A 16,335-nucleotide genomic window follows, 5' to 3' on the forward strand; every position below is an offset into this window, starting at 1 on the left:
AAAAAGATAAGATCTGACTTTTTTTTTCTACTCAGAAGGAAAGGATGTTATCACTCAAGTATATTATGAAAGCTTAGTTACTTAAACTGCAGAACACTGTGATAGAAAAAACAGTTTAAGACATAGCCATGTCACTTCAAAACAAAAGAAACTTGAAGTGATTACAGTTTCTTTTTGCTGAAATATTGGAAATTATCAAAAAGGAATTGTGAAATGATATTGAAACTGACATTTTATAATTTAAATAGAAGAATTAGCAAAGAAACAATCAAGCTGTGAACACAAGTATGTGGTAGATATACATATATGTTTACTTGTGTTTAGAGGTAAGAGATCTGTTATTTCAAAACATTTGGAAACAAAACAGACACAAAAACCATACTGTCAGGTTTTCTCGGGAAAAAAATTGCTTCTAGAATTTACAAAGACAAGAATGTACTAAAAGAAAGTTATATCAAGCTACTGCTAATATTATTACTGTTATTCAAATTTTCCAAATTCAATAATAACTTAATGATTCCTGCGAAAGTGAAAAGGACCTGCGATCAACAACGGAGCCCACTGCTGCCTGCATCTGAAACTCATCCGGAAGCAGTTTGCCAAACAAAATGTAAAATTTTGATATCAGATATATTTAGAAATTATGAAATTCTGGAGAACATATTAGGACTGTCTGAAACAAAGTACTCTCTAGGCATTACAGTATGAGTGATATTTATAATACTAACAAAAAGTACATTTTGAACATCTACTATTAGAAATTGCTGGCATAGGATGTGCTAAACATAAGATGGTTACTGGCTAAACTGAATGCTTCATAAGGACATCTAATGTCTTAAGTTAGAAGGCTTCTCATGAATGTGCCCCATAATCATTTGAAAAAGTATCAGATTATAATAAAAAGCTATTGATAAACAATTACATAAGTACTATACTAGTTCCTGTTATTTATACTATAGCATAAGAGAGCCAAAAGGCCTTTCGAACTTCAATCAAAACTTGAGTAACCTCAAGTTTTCTTTATAATTGTTTTAATTAAGTAATTTAATTAATTATTATCATGTAAAAACAGCTCCTTTGAAACATCCTAACTTTTTCTGATATCAATGCAAGACAACTGAGTTATTTTGGATCCAGAATTTCCTAAATCATAAGTCTCAGTGAGCATAATATGATCAGGGATGATCATTTATTTTTGTGCCTAATGCTGGACTTCAATAAAGCAGAAGACAGGTGACGCAAGGTCTTTTTTCCCGCACATCTTCATAACTTGGTTAACCATGATAGATTGGCTAGCTTATTGATTTAAGAATTATCCACAATATTACTTCTCCTAAAGGAATATTAAGATGATTTATAACAGATTTGAAATCTGATTTCTTGCTTCCTGTGGAACCATGTACAAATTTATAAGTTTGACTCTCTTCAAGTTTTTACCTCAGAAAATATCCATTTATGCACACAGGGGATTTCAATTTTGTAGTTCCCTAAGCATTTAGTGTCTGTCGCTATATATGTACCTTTATATTGTTGGAAAATAATTGCACTTTAATAGCTTAGATCTATGTTAAAATATCATCCACACTATGCCTACCTGTGATTTTTCAAAGTTACTTAAAACAATCCGTGTCTGTGTTTCTAACACTAATGAAAAAGGTGTAATATAACTGACTCCTTAAGGTTTGGATAAGAATTACATACATATGTACTAATAAATGTAAAACACTTAGAATAGTGCCTGGAAAATAATAAGCACTCAATAAATGTTAGCAAACAATATTATTGTATCATTTATCAATTTGAACTTTGTTTATACCATGGAATTAATGGCTTCCTTCAAGGGTGAAATGTACATGCTCAGCAACTGGTCGTGTCTGTTTTAATTTCTTCTCATTTAAATTTATTTCCCAAATTTCAATCATTCGCTTATTATGTTTGTGGGTTTCTTTGGTATTTCATATACTTAAGTAACTATGTTAGTGGAAAATATATTTTTATCACTAATAAATCTGATATTTTAATGTAAATAATAATTAAAAGTAAAGCATTCATTAGCAAAAATTATCTCTACAATAAAATACAACACATTTTGCAACACTGCCTTATAAAAAAGCTTTCTACAGGTCAGTAGAAGGAAAAGTTAGAAGATGGTGGGCTACTAGGCCCCGCAAAATCTAGTAAAATTGGGAAAAGAGATGACATGGACTTGGCCATAGAAAGTAATAAGACTGACGGGTGAATGCTAGTTGTACATTTTCCAATACTGTACAGACATTTTCTTGCCACTGGTTTCTTTAACATTTTTTTTTTCATTTTTCCAAAGCTGGAAACGGGAAGGCAGTCAGACAGACTCCCGCATGCGCCCGACCGGGATCCACACCCCCCCCCCAGCATGCCCACCAGGGGGCGATGTTCTGCCCCTCTGGGGCATCGCTTTGTTGCATCCAGAGCCATTCTAGTGCCTGAGGCAGAGGCCACAGAGCCATCCCCAGCGCCCCGGCCATCTTTGCTCCGATGGAGCCTCGGCTGCGGGAGGGGAAGAGAGAGACAGAGAGGAAGGAGAGGGGGAGGGGTGGAGAAGCAGATGGGTGCTTCTCCTGTGTGCCCTGGCCGGGAATCGAACCTGGGACTCCTGCACGCCAGGCCGACGCTCTACCGCTGAGCCAACCAGCCAGGGCCAATTTCTTTAACATTTAAAGCTTGAGGTATTATACATGCCTGGACAATGGCTGGTACCCCGAGGCTAGATAGAAATCCAGCCAGGTGTCTAGAAAATTGAACAAGAAAACTCCCCCTATTCCAGAACTCTTCAACTTTCTATGTTGAATATAAAATAAATACATTATATTTTCATTGAAGATTACAAATTTCACCACAATCAGTTGCAGTTAAGAGTAGTAGGTTCTAAATGTATAGCAATATAAAATATATTTCTGGTTCTCTAAGAGGTTTAAATATCAAATGTATTTATATTTTTGCCCCGTAGAGAAGCTGAACTATCAATGAATAACAGGTGTGGAGTTTTGGTTTCTAGGATTACTCTCATTAACTATTCTACTCTCACTTTTTTAATGTAAAAGACTTTTCATTTTAGCATTAATTGAGCATCAACTATGGTTACTTTATTTAAGATAATGCTACTAGCTGTAAAATTCTCTATAATACATAATGGCTTCAAGAAATCTGAATTTATGTCTTACTATATAATAGTTAGAAGGAAGTTTTCTGTGGAAACTCTTACTCTCAGAAACGTTTCTCTAAGTATAAAATTATTTCAAAATAAAATTTTATTAAATAAAACAAAGTGAGTTTTTTCTGACCTGTGTTTGGCTTTACAAATATTGATAGACTTATGACCTATGCAACTTATGACCATTTGACTTTACGACCACAATGGCTAGCCATGACTGCTCTACGTCTGGCAGCTCAAGCGTTGCCCAGCTGGGCGTATGACAGTGCGGACCAGCTTCCGGCAGCACTACCATCTCTGCATGTACCATTTCAACTGTTATCCCAGACTCAGTACAGCAATTTGTGTTTTGTGTCTTGGATATTTTTCATCAAACCCCTCCCAAGATGTCTACCAAGAGGAAATTGTCTGCAAATATTAAACCAGTTGTACTGGTAATGCAGTGTTTTACTTAAACCTGATGAATATAAAAATAAGAAACAAAATGGTGTAGAGATGATACAAATGGCATAAAATGAACATGGAAAATTATGATATATAACAATAATGAAAGAAAATTATGATAAAATATGACTTAAAGATTTTTATAACATCATTTACAGTACTATATATATAGCCTACTCAACTTATGACCAAATCATGTTATGACCGGTCTGTCGGAACCAATCTTGGTCATAAGTCAAGCACTAGCTGTACTTGGTATGGTGATTCGGGCCCCCAATTCTTTCATTTTGTATCTTCACCCTCCCAAAAGGCCTTATTCAGTGTTTTCTCCAGCCAGTACAGGAGGAGAGAGAATGTGGTGGGGAAATGCTCTTTGGTTGAGAGTCTTTTGGGGGAAGGTTCTCTTTGTTTCTGCTCACTTTTCATTGATCTAAACTAGTTACGTGGCCACTCTTAACTGCAAAGTAACCTGAGAATTGCAGTCTAGATGTGTGTCCAGAAAAGAGAGAACAGAATTTGGTGAGCAACCATCAGATTCTGTCACAGTCTACCCCAAGCATGGCCAACATAAGGCCCGTGGGCCGGATCTGGCCCTCTTAATGAGTTTATGCAGCCCGCAATTAAATTTTTAATATTCTTCGCTACTTTAAAATCTCAGCTACTCAGAAGTGGAAGTGTCTTTGATTATTGGAAATTGAGATATTTAAGAAGATAGTGATACACAGAAAAGAATTCCGCATGTGACTAATCTAGGGTTAACTTCCAATAATTGGTCGAATAAATTCACAATACTTCTTTATTTTTTAAAAGAATTCCATTATAAAGATTTACAACTTTTGTACTCATCTGTACTCGATATGAACTGTTTGATGTTTAGCATTTAGCAGTGATGTGAAGCCCACATTCTTTTAGGTGGAGTTTGCCAATGTGCACCCAAGGTCAAACAATTCGTTATTTTTGTGGTCAAGCGTGCTGAATCAAATGGCATTGTAGCATAGACAATAGCTGCAGTTAATAACTGAAAACATGTCCAGGCTGTTTGTAAAATGAAATAATTGTTTTATTTGCAATATAACCCCTTTAAGCTCATTCTATTAATTAATTATTGTTTTTGATTGATTGCAATACAATTTGGATATTTATATAGTATGTAGTTATATTTTTATGAAAATACATTTTTATTAAAATAATATTGTATATTAAAATTTTTTTCACTAACATTTATTCATAAACAAATTACATAATAAAATTTTGTTTACTTAAACAAATCATTTCTGTATTTAACATTTTTCAATTTTAATATTTCGTCCAGCCCGTGAAAAAAATTTTCTTTCTAATCCGGCCCAGGGGCAAAAACTGTTGGCCACGCATGGTCTACCCTCTCATATATCAATTTGCATCTGTCTTCCAACACTAGAAATAGTTTTATCTGCTTTTTCAAGAGACTACAAAAAGCCCCAACCAGTTATAACATCAAGCTCCAATTTTAGAGTCTTTGGTCATAAGTATATAGGTTTCTTCATTTGAAAGAATTTATCTCCAGGGGGATAAGGGTTTAGAATTTAAAAAATAAGCTCTCAGTCCTGCTTTCTTTATCACATCCAATAGACAATAGTGGAGCAAAAACTTGATAACTGGGGGAGGGGGGATTTTCATTTATAAAGGGAAAAGACAATAGATGGCTAACAGTCATTGAATCACAGCAATCCTGCTGGGCAGGCCCTGTGAACCCCTGTGGTAGAAGAACAGACAATTGCCCATTGTTCTGGCTCTTCTTTCTCAGAGAATTCCCCATGTTCATTGTTCTTCAGTGTTTCTGGCTCTGCTTTCTGGAGGCTCTTCCTTCTCCATTGTCCTCCATGGGCCACATCTCAAGTGGCCATAAAAGGAATGGCTTCCTTGAAGGTCGTACTGCCTTTTTCATCCAGTTTTTGGAGCACAAATATGGGATCTAAGGGTTATAGGGAGTCATGGTGTTTTTAGGCCAAGCTTCTAATTTCTTTGGTAATGCAACACCCTCAGAATCTTAGCAAGCAGCCATCTAACCATGGCAGTCAGCTCCATGTGTCAGTCACCAGAGCCATAGACATACAAAGTTCTTTCTAGACATCGTCCTCAGACCTGCTTTCTTTTATTTTTTTAGTAAATAAAGATCTCTCTCTCTCTCTCTCTCTCTTTCTCTCTGTTCTCTTTTTCTCTCTCTCTTCTCACCTGTCTCACCCATCCCCACTCTCTCCTTGCAAAATACTAAAAAATTTCTGTTTAGTGAAATAGTACTATAAACAAGAGCTGCTATTTAAGTTATCAAATAGTAAAATATTACAAATACTTTCATTTCTCTTTTTATTGTGTTATAGCATCTGTGTATGATGCTTCTTTAGGAGAAAGAACAAATTTAAAAAATTTGTTTCAAGAGAACTTAATCATGTGACTGCTGTGTATTTAAATACATCTGGGTAATAGTGAAAGACATGCAAATTAAGAGGACATTGACTGAAAAAGATGAGCTCACATCATATCACAAACACAATGTTTCAATACTAAATATTTTGTTCCTGTTATTAAAGCAGTGCAAATCACTCTGAAATAGGGAGATATGAAACAATGTTTTGTTGTTGTTGTTTTTAATCTGATAGAATCTCGTCAAAAATTCAGAAAAGAACTGCTTGTTTCTACTACACAGTGTTTGAGATCTCTGCTGGGAAGACTTGAAACCAGTGGATGACTTGATGGCTGGGAGAAGAAATCATCAGGAGATCTTTACACTCACATGAGTGATGGTTGATACTGGCTGTCTTCTGTTACCTCAGCTAATCTGTGAGGCAGAAAACCTAGAGGTCTCTATGCTCTTTCTGCATAGAATTGTTTGGGCTTTCTCACAAAATGGTGACTAGCTTCCAAATGTGATGGTTCTAAGAGAACATGACATTTTTATGCTCTAACATTTGAAGTCAAATAAACAATTCTGCTGTACTTTTTGTTTGAAGCGAACAAAAAGGTTTGCCTAGGTTCAAAATGAAGAACATAGTCCCCACCAATTGTAGGAGGTTACATGGTAGAAAGAGTGTTTGTGATACGAGGTATTGGTATAGCCAGCCATCTTTGAGTACACATTTTATTCAAATTAGTCAATCTCCAAAAGATTTATTTTCTATTTTATATCTACTTTATTCACCTTCTTGAATGAATTCAAATATGGTTATTTTCATGTACACTCACTAATTTATAGATTTTTAAAAATCATTTGTAACTTTTTTAAAGAAAAAATATAATAATATCAAATGTCAATATTTTTGCAGATATCCCGGCACAGAAGGAATCATTCACAGCATGTCTTGAAAGATGTCATCCCTCCATTGGAACAATTGGTAAGTTGGTAAATCTTTTACTCCAAGATTGTATTCTTTATCTTCTGCTACAAAATGAATTACCCCAAAACTCAGCAACTTAAAATAGCACACATTATCACCTCATGTTTTTGTGGGTCAGAAATCTGGGCATGGATTAACAGAGTACCCTAACTCAGAGTCTCTCAAAAGGTTGCAATCAAAATTTGAGCCAGAATTGGGATCACATCTGAAGGCTTGACAGGGCAAGTATCTGCTTTCAACTCAGGTACGTGGTTGTTGGCAGGCTGTTGGTCAGAGACTGCTCTCAATAAGGTGCCACTTGGGCTTCTCAACAGGGCAGCTTGCTTCTTCAAAGCACATAGCTAGCTGAGCAGGCAAGAAAATCTACTAACAAGATGGAAGTCAAAATCTCTTGTAACCTAATGATGGAAATGAGATCCCATCAACTTTGCCACATTCTCCTGGCCAGAAACAAGTTAATACATCCAGTTGATGATACTCAAGGAGAAAGAACTACAAAAGACTGTGAATAACTAAGTCAAAGATTTGGGTGGGGTTGCTTACAGCAAATATTGACAGGGTTTTATTTTAAGAAAAAAATTAATCCCTTACTATTAAATTCTAAGTCCACAAGAGTAAGGTTTTCTTTTTCCCACTTTAGTTTTATTGTATCCAAATGACTAGATAATACCTAAAATATTATAAATAACATGAATAGAGGAAATATTGGAGATATTTAAAAAACATGCAAGTTCAATCTTTCTAATGTATTCTGATGCTTTTTCTGTCAATGACCTACTTTTTGATAAATGTAATACCTTTTTTTTTTTTTGCATGCTTATACTTCTTGCTATATTTCACATTGGTCAACAAAGCTACCAGTCCATTGGCTCACTGGATAATACAGAGTGCGACTTTATTCTTATCTATCTCCTGCTATTCCATCTCTGTTATCTTTGGGCTTTTTCATTCTTAATACCAAAAGTATTTATAGTCTTATTTTAGTTATCTTATTTTCTCTTGCTTTGCATGTCCACTCTAGCTGTTGCTCCATTATTATCCTTTGCTTTAGAATAAAAATTTCTTGCAAGAATTGTTTACCTTTCTATAGTTAATTTCTCTTCTTTCTCTCTCTTTTTTTAAATTTCTCTCCTCTCTTTATCTCTTGAACCAACTCCATTAAGCTCATTCTCTATCAGGGTCATCATTTGTTAACTTTATTAAGTCTCAAGTTTTCTTCTTAGTAGACCTATCTGAATATTTAACCCATTGATAACTCTCTTTTTTTTAAAATATATTTTATTCACGTGGCTACTAGTAAACTGTTTTCTCATTAATTAATTTACCACCCATTTTTCATCTCCTTAGATGATTCCTTTATTTTAAAGCTTAGTTTTTCACTTTTTTTCTTTATATGTATTCTTTAGAGCATCTCATTCAGTCTTACGACTTTATATATGGCATTAAACTAACCAGTTCTCCAGGATGGACTAGTGCCCTAAACTCCAGTAGTGTATATTGTGATGTTTTCACTTATATGTCAGCGTACATCTCACATTTAACCTATCATTAACTGATTCTGATTTTCTTTAAAATCCAGTGTTCTCCATTTTCTAATATGCCAACATCACTTTCCAGGTGCTTCAGTCAAAACTTGTGAAGTCATTTTTGACTTTTTTATTCATCTCATAAGATAAAGTTAAATAACAAATAACCCTGTTAACTCTGTCTTTAAAATTAGTCCAAAATCAGTTCACTTCGTACCACCTGTATGTTATGTCATCTCTTAATTAGTTCATTGCAATAATCTTATAACTGATGTGCCCACTTTTATTTTTGCTCTCTACTTTTTATTTTCAGTGCAACAGCCAAAGAAAGCTTGTTAAGATACAAGTTACATCATGCCACTCCTTGGCTCAAACTCCTTTCTAGTTTCCTATCTCTCTCAGGGTAAAATCTGAAAAATATCCGGTGGTCCATCTGACCCTACTGGTCCAGCTACTCCTCTGACTTCATCATTTTCTTTCTTCTCCTGACTCATTCTGATGCAGCCTCGCTGACCACCTTACATATCCAACAGGGTCATTAAAAGTTTTTTCCTCTATCGGGTACAAAATAATTCATTTGATGACCAGAAATTTGTAAGGCTCAGTACTTCATTTGCTTCATACCTCTATTCAAATATCACCTTTTCAAAATAGGTGTTTTCTAATCTCTCTTTCAAACAAAGAAACAATTCCTGTTCACCATTTTCATCTACACTCCTACTTCTCTGACCCCAATTTTCTCCATAAAATTTACAATATTGTAGCATACTATATTTTTTATTTGATTGTCATTTCATTAGAATATTCTATGAAAACAGGGGTACTGTCATATTTTCATAACTATCTTTCCATAATGATAACAATTTCTAGAACTGGGTAAGAACTCAGTAAATATATGTTAAATGAATGCACAAATAAAAGTTAATGGCTTTGGTTTTTACTTCCAAGGCTATAATACACAGATCTATCTTTGTACACTTTCTCTTCATTATCTCATTTTATAACTTGAAGTGCTAGTCATTTCTTCTTGTATGTCTCAGTGTCACTGAGCAGTGAAATCTCCTAAGCTGAGCCCATGATCACCTTCTTCCCAAACTGACCCCCTTTGCACTGAGTCCATATGTATTAGTTGCAAACATTTATCTAGGCTTAGAACACATTTTCTTTCAATCCTTTATTTTCTCTATGACCCTTCACCATTTTCTGAAGCAGTTTGCACACAGTGGATGTCATGCCCACAGTTTACACGTGTGTTCAGGCATACCCCTTGCCAGGCCCTCCAGTGCTCTGACCCCACCCCCTCTACCCCCCCCCAGGCAGTGCTGCACAGGAACAGTGCCCCTCCCACACACACACCAACCTTCTTTAAACAGTACCTTGCTTATTTCATTCTTCTTGTCAAAACTCTCAACAACTTTCTATTATCTATAGCATCAAGTCTATAGATCTCTCTCATGGTCCCTGGTTTACCTTATTTACAATCTCCTCTCAAATACATACCCTCAGGCCAGCAACAGTGATATGATTAAGACATGGCTCTTACTCCGAAGGAACTTAAATTTTCTGTAACAATTATAGTTTCCTCATCTCAGCAGTCTTTTGTTGTTTGTTCACTCTTATTTCATGGGTTATAGACTTGTTTCATGGCTAGTCTGTAACTACTTCCAAGTTAGGGGTCATGACTTGTATTTTTGTTATTCTATTGTACTTCCCCTTACATTGCTTTTGGCACCAGTGTTTGTCAGAAAAGATAGGCTTGTCAATTCATTTAGTATTAAGATTTGAAGTTTTATTAAAATAATATTTCTAATGATAGATATTAAAAAATATATGCCTGCTTTTCATAATGAAAGCCAATTTTTCAATTTAACTAGATATAACAGTATCTTTATAATTAATTAGCCCAGTCTCAACTTAGAGAACATTTGCTTTGGCAAGTATTTCTCTGATTCCTAAAATTTGAGTCACGTAACCACGTAGCCCTTTTTTTCTGCCTCACTATAGCAGCATTTCCCCCCCTAAATCTTTATTATGTTGAATTTTATAATTTTTGAAGAATTTTTGGTGGCTATAAGCACATTTTCTCTTTTTTAAATTTATTAGGGTAACATTGGTTAACAAAATTATGTAGCATTCAAACACACTATCCTATGATCCCTCATCTGCATACTGCATCCTGTGCCCACCACCCAACTTCCTTCTTTTTTTTTTTTTCTTTTTTTTTTTTTAAATAAATTTGCATATATGTTTTTTTTAAGATTTTATTTATTCATTTTAGAGAGAGGAGACAGAGAGAGAGAGAGAGAGAGAGGGGGAGGGAGGGAGGAGCAGAAAGCGTCAACTCCCATATGTGCCTTGCCCAGGGAAGCCTGGGGTTTTGAACCGGCGACCTCAGTGTTCCAGGTCGATGCTTTTACCCACTGCACCACCGCAGGTCAGGCCCACCCAACTTCCTTCTTATTGCATCACGTTACTTCCTGCTGGGTCTTCCCTCTGAGTACTTGTTTATCTCCCACTGTCTTGTGAACACAAGTTATATTCAATTTTTATCCATCACATTTACTTGAACTAAATTACTTATTTAATGTATTTTAAAGCACAAATGCTTCTTTTTCCAACAACTCTTTTTATAAATGACTCCATTGTGATGGGCAATGCTAAAATAACCACCAATTCCACCAAACAGCAAATCCTGATTAATTTTTAACTATCTATTATGATTTATACCAAGCATTGAATTCTTCTAAAACCCATAAAATTTTCTTTACATCGGTTTAATCTAACCATATGTATCTTTATCTAAATTCACATTTTTTTCCCACAAATTTGGCATGTTCCTTACCTCTGTCTCAATAATATTCCTTCCTTCAAAGCCTCATAGTGCAGTATGGCTTCTGAAGTTGTATACTAATTTTTGTAGTAAATTCTCCTGGCAGTACCTACCAGTATGAGCTACCATTTATCACATAATATACATTAAAACACTTAGAAAATTATAAAATCCTTTAAGTTGTATTATTGCTCATTATTTTTATGACGTGCATTTTTAAGATTATTTATGTCCAACATTTGGAGCTAAATAAGTCTTACTCTTTTTCATCTCAAATATTCAGAACTTCCCTGAACATTTTCCAGAAATCAAGAGAGGCTTTGGCTTTAAGGATAATTGGCAAAAGTATTCCATTAGATCCATCCCCTTTGGAAGAAAATGATTTATTTTACAAAAGTGTAATCTGCCATCGTGGGTGATCCAAAGATGCTGTCATCTCTGGTGGCCATGTTTTATCTTTGAATGTTCTGTTTAATCAAGTAGATTGTGATCAGCATGATTGAACAGAAACATAACGCATTTCTCCTGAATATTGTAAAAAATAATGCATTCCTAATCAGAATCTAAAATCTTATGATAGAAACTAACCAGTTCACTGTGAGATGACACCGTTTCTACCACATGGTATTCAAACCCATGTGCTATCAATGTAAGAGACCTACATTATTTTCTGAGAATTTGTGTGGATGCTAAACAAGTGCTATAATGTGTTAACAATTTTAAATATGAAACATCGAATACCCTAACATAGGTTTGTTTCCTGAGTTTGTATATTCCATTCTGTTCATGAGATTAATTATTTTCAGGGCTCTTTCCTTTATGCCCATAAAGAAATGTTGAGAAAAATAACCCTGTTTAGGACATGTTAAATCTTTATCATCTTTATTTTTTATCAAAAGAGTGTAAGACATGTCTGTGGATAACCCTGTAGGAGTCAAAAGCCTGTGGCAGGTTTCAGAGAATCATCTGCTACCTCCTGAGCTAGGAAGATTTGGAGGGCAGAGCTCAGGAATTTGCCATGGCTTGGGGGCAAAGCAGGTTTTTACAGATAAAACTTAAGGCACAGATTCTACCTTTTGGAGCCAGATATCATTTTGTGGATTAATTAATACTTGTGAGGGATTTGAGGATGAAAGACATTGTGAACATACAGTGTTTTCTTATTTTAGAACAAAAGACAGCCGCTTTGGGGAAATAATTCTATAGACAAGACGATGCTTTTGTTAAACTGCAAAAATAAATAGATAGATAAATAAATAAATAAATAAACCTAAAGTGCTTTAGTCTTTCAAAATTCCACTTTGGTAAGATAAAAGTAAGTTTCTGAAATAGCACCCTCTCAGATCTTTAAGCTTGCAGTATGTTAATAATAAGTTATATACTTTAATAACTCTAAAAATAATAGAAACCATGTCTATGTTTTTTCATTGTTTCATGTACCCTTCCTTTTCTCAAACAAGAGCATGTTTATGAATTATAGTATTTGCTGAGGTCATTCCTGTGCTAGGCACTGTGCTAGTTTTGGAGTGTGCAACGGTATGTTAAAGACTCATGTTCATTCTTGAGGGGCTTTCAGTTTGTGGGTAAAGGAAAGTGTTCAGCAAGTAAAGGAAGGAATCATTCTATAAATGCAAATCACAAAATATGCTTTAATACCAGAAAAACAAGTTTCTATGAGAGCAGGAGAGCCTACCTTGGACTGAACTGTCATAGAGAACTCTTTGAAAAAGACATTTAAATTGATATTTGTGGGATGGGTAGAGTTTCTCCAGCAAAACCTGGAAGAAGAATGATGCAAACAGAAGGAAAGGTAAGTGCGAAGGTCTGGATGTCAGAATCAATTCTTACATTTGAAAAATTACAGAATCACATACTAGATAAAATATGGACTTCAGTCAGGGGTGTGGGCAAGAGGGAGGCAGGGTCAGATCATAAAGGGCCTGGAGTTGGTGGCAAAGAGTTTGGAAGCCATTAAAACATAGAAACAGGTTACAGTAATTTCACCCATCCTGACCTGCATTTTAAATTCATTTAACTCTAGAGAAAAGGAACACACACAAAACAACAAAAAGGCTGTTAACATGAGTAATCCTTTCTCCCCTGTTGCCTAGCATAAAGTTAGATTGTAACAAAAAAATGAATTACACTGATAAATTGCCCAGGTGGTACAGGGAAGGCCATTCTCACTGAACTCCAATGGCAAGCAAAGGAAAAGTATCAAAGTCATATGAAGGACAAAAAGAAATAGAATTCAGGAAAGAAGAGAGAAACTAAGGAAGAGGATGGAGAGGTAAGATGCAGAAAAGCCTCCAAAAGACTGAAGAGATTTTCTGAGACAGAGAGTTGCCTTCACCAAATTCTTTCCCAAATAAAACCTGGGGTTTTTGGTGCGACCAAATGAAACACACTGCTTACAAGATGAAAAGCTTAGGAAAAAGGCTATGGGGTTTTTAAAACATCAAATAGTATTCTTTTCAAGATGATGTTTTGATGAGTTAGGGGTAAATAAATCAGAGACATGTGGGCAAAATTTCCTTTGAAATACACAGTGTTTTTAAATGATGGGGAAAAGCACTTGGCAAAACATAATATGTGCTTTTCCAAACCCAGCATTTGAAAAACCGTTCAAGGCATTCAGCAGAACCCCAAAACCCAACATGTTTGCTCAACCTGGGTGAGTGGAAGTAAGAAAGGGAGACTCTCCCTGAAAGCACTGAGCAGCACATATACAGCTGGTTATGAATAAGTTGCAGTGAGCAAAAGATGCCTAACTCGGAGACCTAAAATCAAGACCAGCTTCTCAAGAAATTCGTAGGGAATGCTCAGTTCGCTGCTCCTTCCCAGACACCATTCCGGCACAACCCAGAATCATTTTTCTTTGCTTTTTTTCTATTTTCCCTTTTATGTAATTATTGTATCCAACTTGAATTTTTGTTTACTGCTTTTTAAAGTAGGCACACAATAAATTATGTATTTATATTAGCCAAAAACATTACATTTCACATCTCTAAAAACACTGTATTTCACTTTCAAGCTATGTGTAAGGTAGTTTTATAATTAAGAATTTAGTTCTTTTTAAAACTAGTACTTTATATGATATATAGATAAAGTAGATGATGATTTGTTTCCTTTGTTTTCATTTTTGTACCTCATGGGTTCTGTCTACAACAATTCCAAGTGCAAAGTTAGCAGATCTGATATAGCAAAAAAGAGACAGCTTAAAAATAATTGGAGACTGAGAAAAAAATGTAAACAATAAACTCCAAGGAAGAAAGTGGTGCATCTTTTTTTTTTTTTTTTCATTTTTCCGAAGCTGGAAACGGGGAAGCAGTCAGACAGACTCTGCATGCGCCCGACCAGGATCCACCCGGCATGCCCACCAGGGGGTGATGCTCTGCCCATCTGGGGCATCGCTCTGTTGCAACCAGAGCCACTCTAGCGCCTGAGGCAGAGGCCACAGAACCATCCTCAGTGCCCAGGCCAACTTTGCTCCAATGGAGCCTCGGCTGCAGGAGGGGAAGAGAGAGACAGAGAGGAAGGAGAAGGGGAGGGGTGGAGAAGCAGATGGGCGCCTCTCCTGCATGCCAGGCTGACGCTCTACTGCTGAGCCAACTGGCCAGGGCCCAAAGTGGTGCATCTTAAAGACAATGTCATGAGAAGGAAAGCCAATGGGGTTATATAAGATGAATAGGTTCTAAAGACTTAATATCCAGCATGGTGATTATTGTTAATAATATGGTATAACAGACTGGATATGTGCTAAAAGAGTAGATCTCGGGTGCTTCACCACAATAAAAGAAATGATAAGAGAGGTAACTTTGTGAGGAGATGGATGAGTTAGTTAGCTTGACTATAGTAATCATTTCATCATATATATATGTATATCAAAACATTAAGTTGTACACCTTAAATACAATTTTTATTTTTTAAATATAAAAAGAAAAAAATATGTTAAAAAAAAAGTCAATAGAAACAGCATGGCCAGGAGTATCTATATATTTCCATGGGTAGTAGAAAAGTAAAGAAGAGATTTAAAAAGAAAAAAGAAGTATTATTTAGGGATAAAATGATATGACCAGATGTGTCCTCATTCTGAGTTTTGTAATAGAAATCATCAAAACAAACAAGATTAAAAGCAAAATACTGAGAACCATTAAAAGTTTAGAAAAAAATGTAGCAAGTGCTTCATTATTAAATAGGAAAATAAATCTTAAATCTGTTTGAAAATTATAGTTGCCCAAGGTTGTAGTTACAGAAAGATGAGTCAAAGTTCTCATTGGAGCAGGCCAGTCAGTCTAGTAAGTGTCACAGGGTAGCACTGGTTTAAATGCCTGACTCAAGTTTAGCACTGTGACTTGACTTGGTTTTGTGGGTTTAGAAAAATTATATTGATCAATATTATCAGGGCTTACAGAGATAATGATCTGTAATGACTATCTCACAGTAATCAAATTTGTAAGAATCTGTGTTCTGATTTATACATTTGTAATGGTAAATACACTGATGCTGACTAGTTAAGTCACCCACATTCTACATCACGGACTTAGGAAGCTGAAATAGGAGTCATAAGGTTACCAGTGAACACAGAATCAGGGAAAAAAACAGTAACTTCAACACAGTAGCTGAACAAATGTTCTCAGGAATAAGGGCTTTGTGGTTCCGGTGTTAAAAGCTAATCCCTTCTCATCAATATCTGGTAAAAGTATTAGATTAAATTCATTTCTTTTTATTAATATGTATTTTGGCAGAACTCTTTTGGTGGAGTGGTGTTGATGAAAGCCTATTGTTTTAAATTCTGCTTTTATCTGAGAACAACGTAAAGACTTCACATAAAAAATTTCACTGTCTGTACTTATGATTACTGGCTGATCTTTCTGCCACAATTGTTACATTAATCAGAGGTTGTCTTCTGCTCTCCTGCCTTGTCTATTCCCTCCAACTTAGGTTGATAAACAAGTGCTATCTGGATATCTT

General features: G+C 35.4%; 1 protein-coding gene across 1 annotated transcript in view; it reads left to right on the top strand.

Moving 5' to 3' along the window:
* Positions 1-16,335, top strand: part of ARHGAP15 (Rho GTPase activating protein 15) — a 697,775-nt gene that overhangs the window by 71,447 nt on the left and 609,993 nt on the right. Inside the window, exon 3 of the mRNA XM_066345184.1 lies at positions 6,934-7,002. Coding sequence (XP_066201281.1) covers positions 6,934-7,002 — 69 coding nt within the window. The remainder of the gene's footprint in view (positions 1-6,933; positions 7,003-16,335) is intronic.

The sequence above is a fragment of the Saccopteryx leptura genome, chromosome 7 (genome assembly GCF_036850995.1).
Source record: "Saccopteryx leptura isolate mSacLep1 chromosome 7, mSacLep1_pri_phased_curated, whole genome shotgun sequence".
NCBI classification, from domain to species: Eukaryota; Metazoa; Chordata; class Mammalia; order Chiroptera; family Emballonuridae; genus Saccopteryx; species Saccopteryx leptura.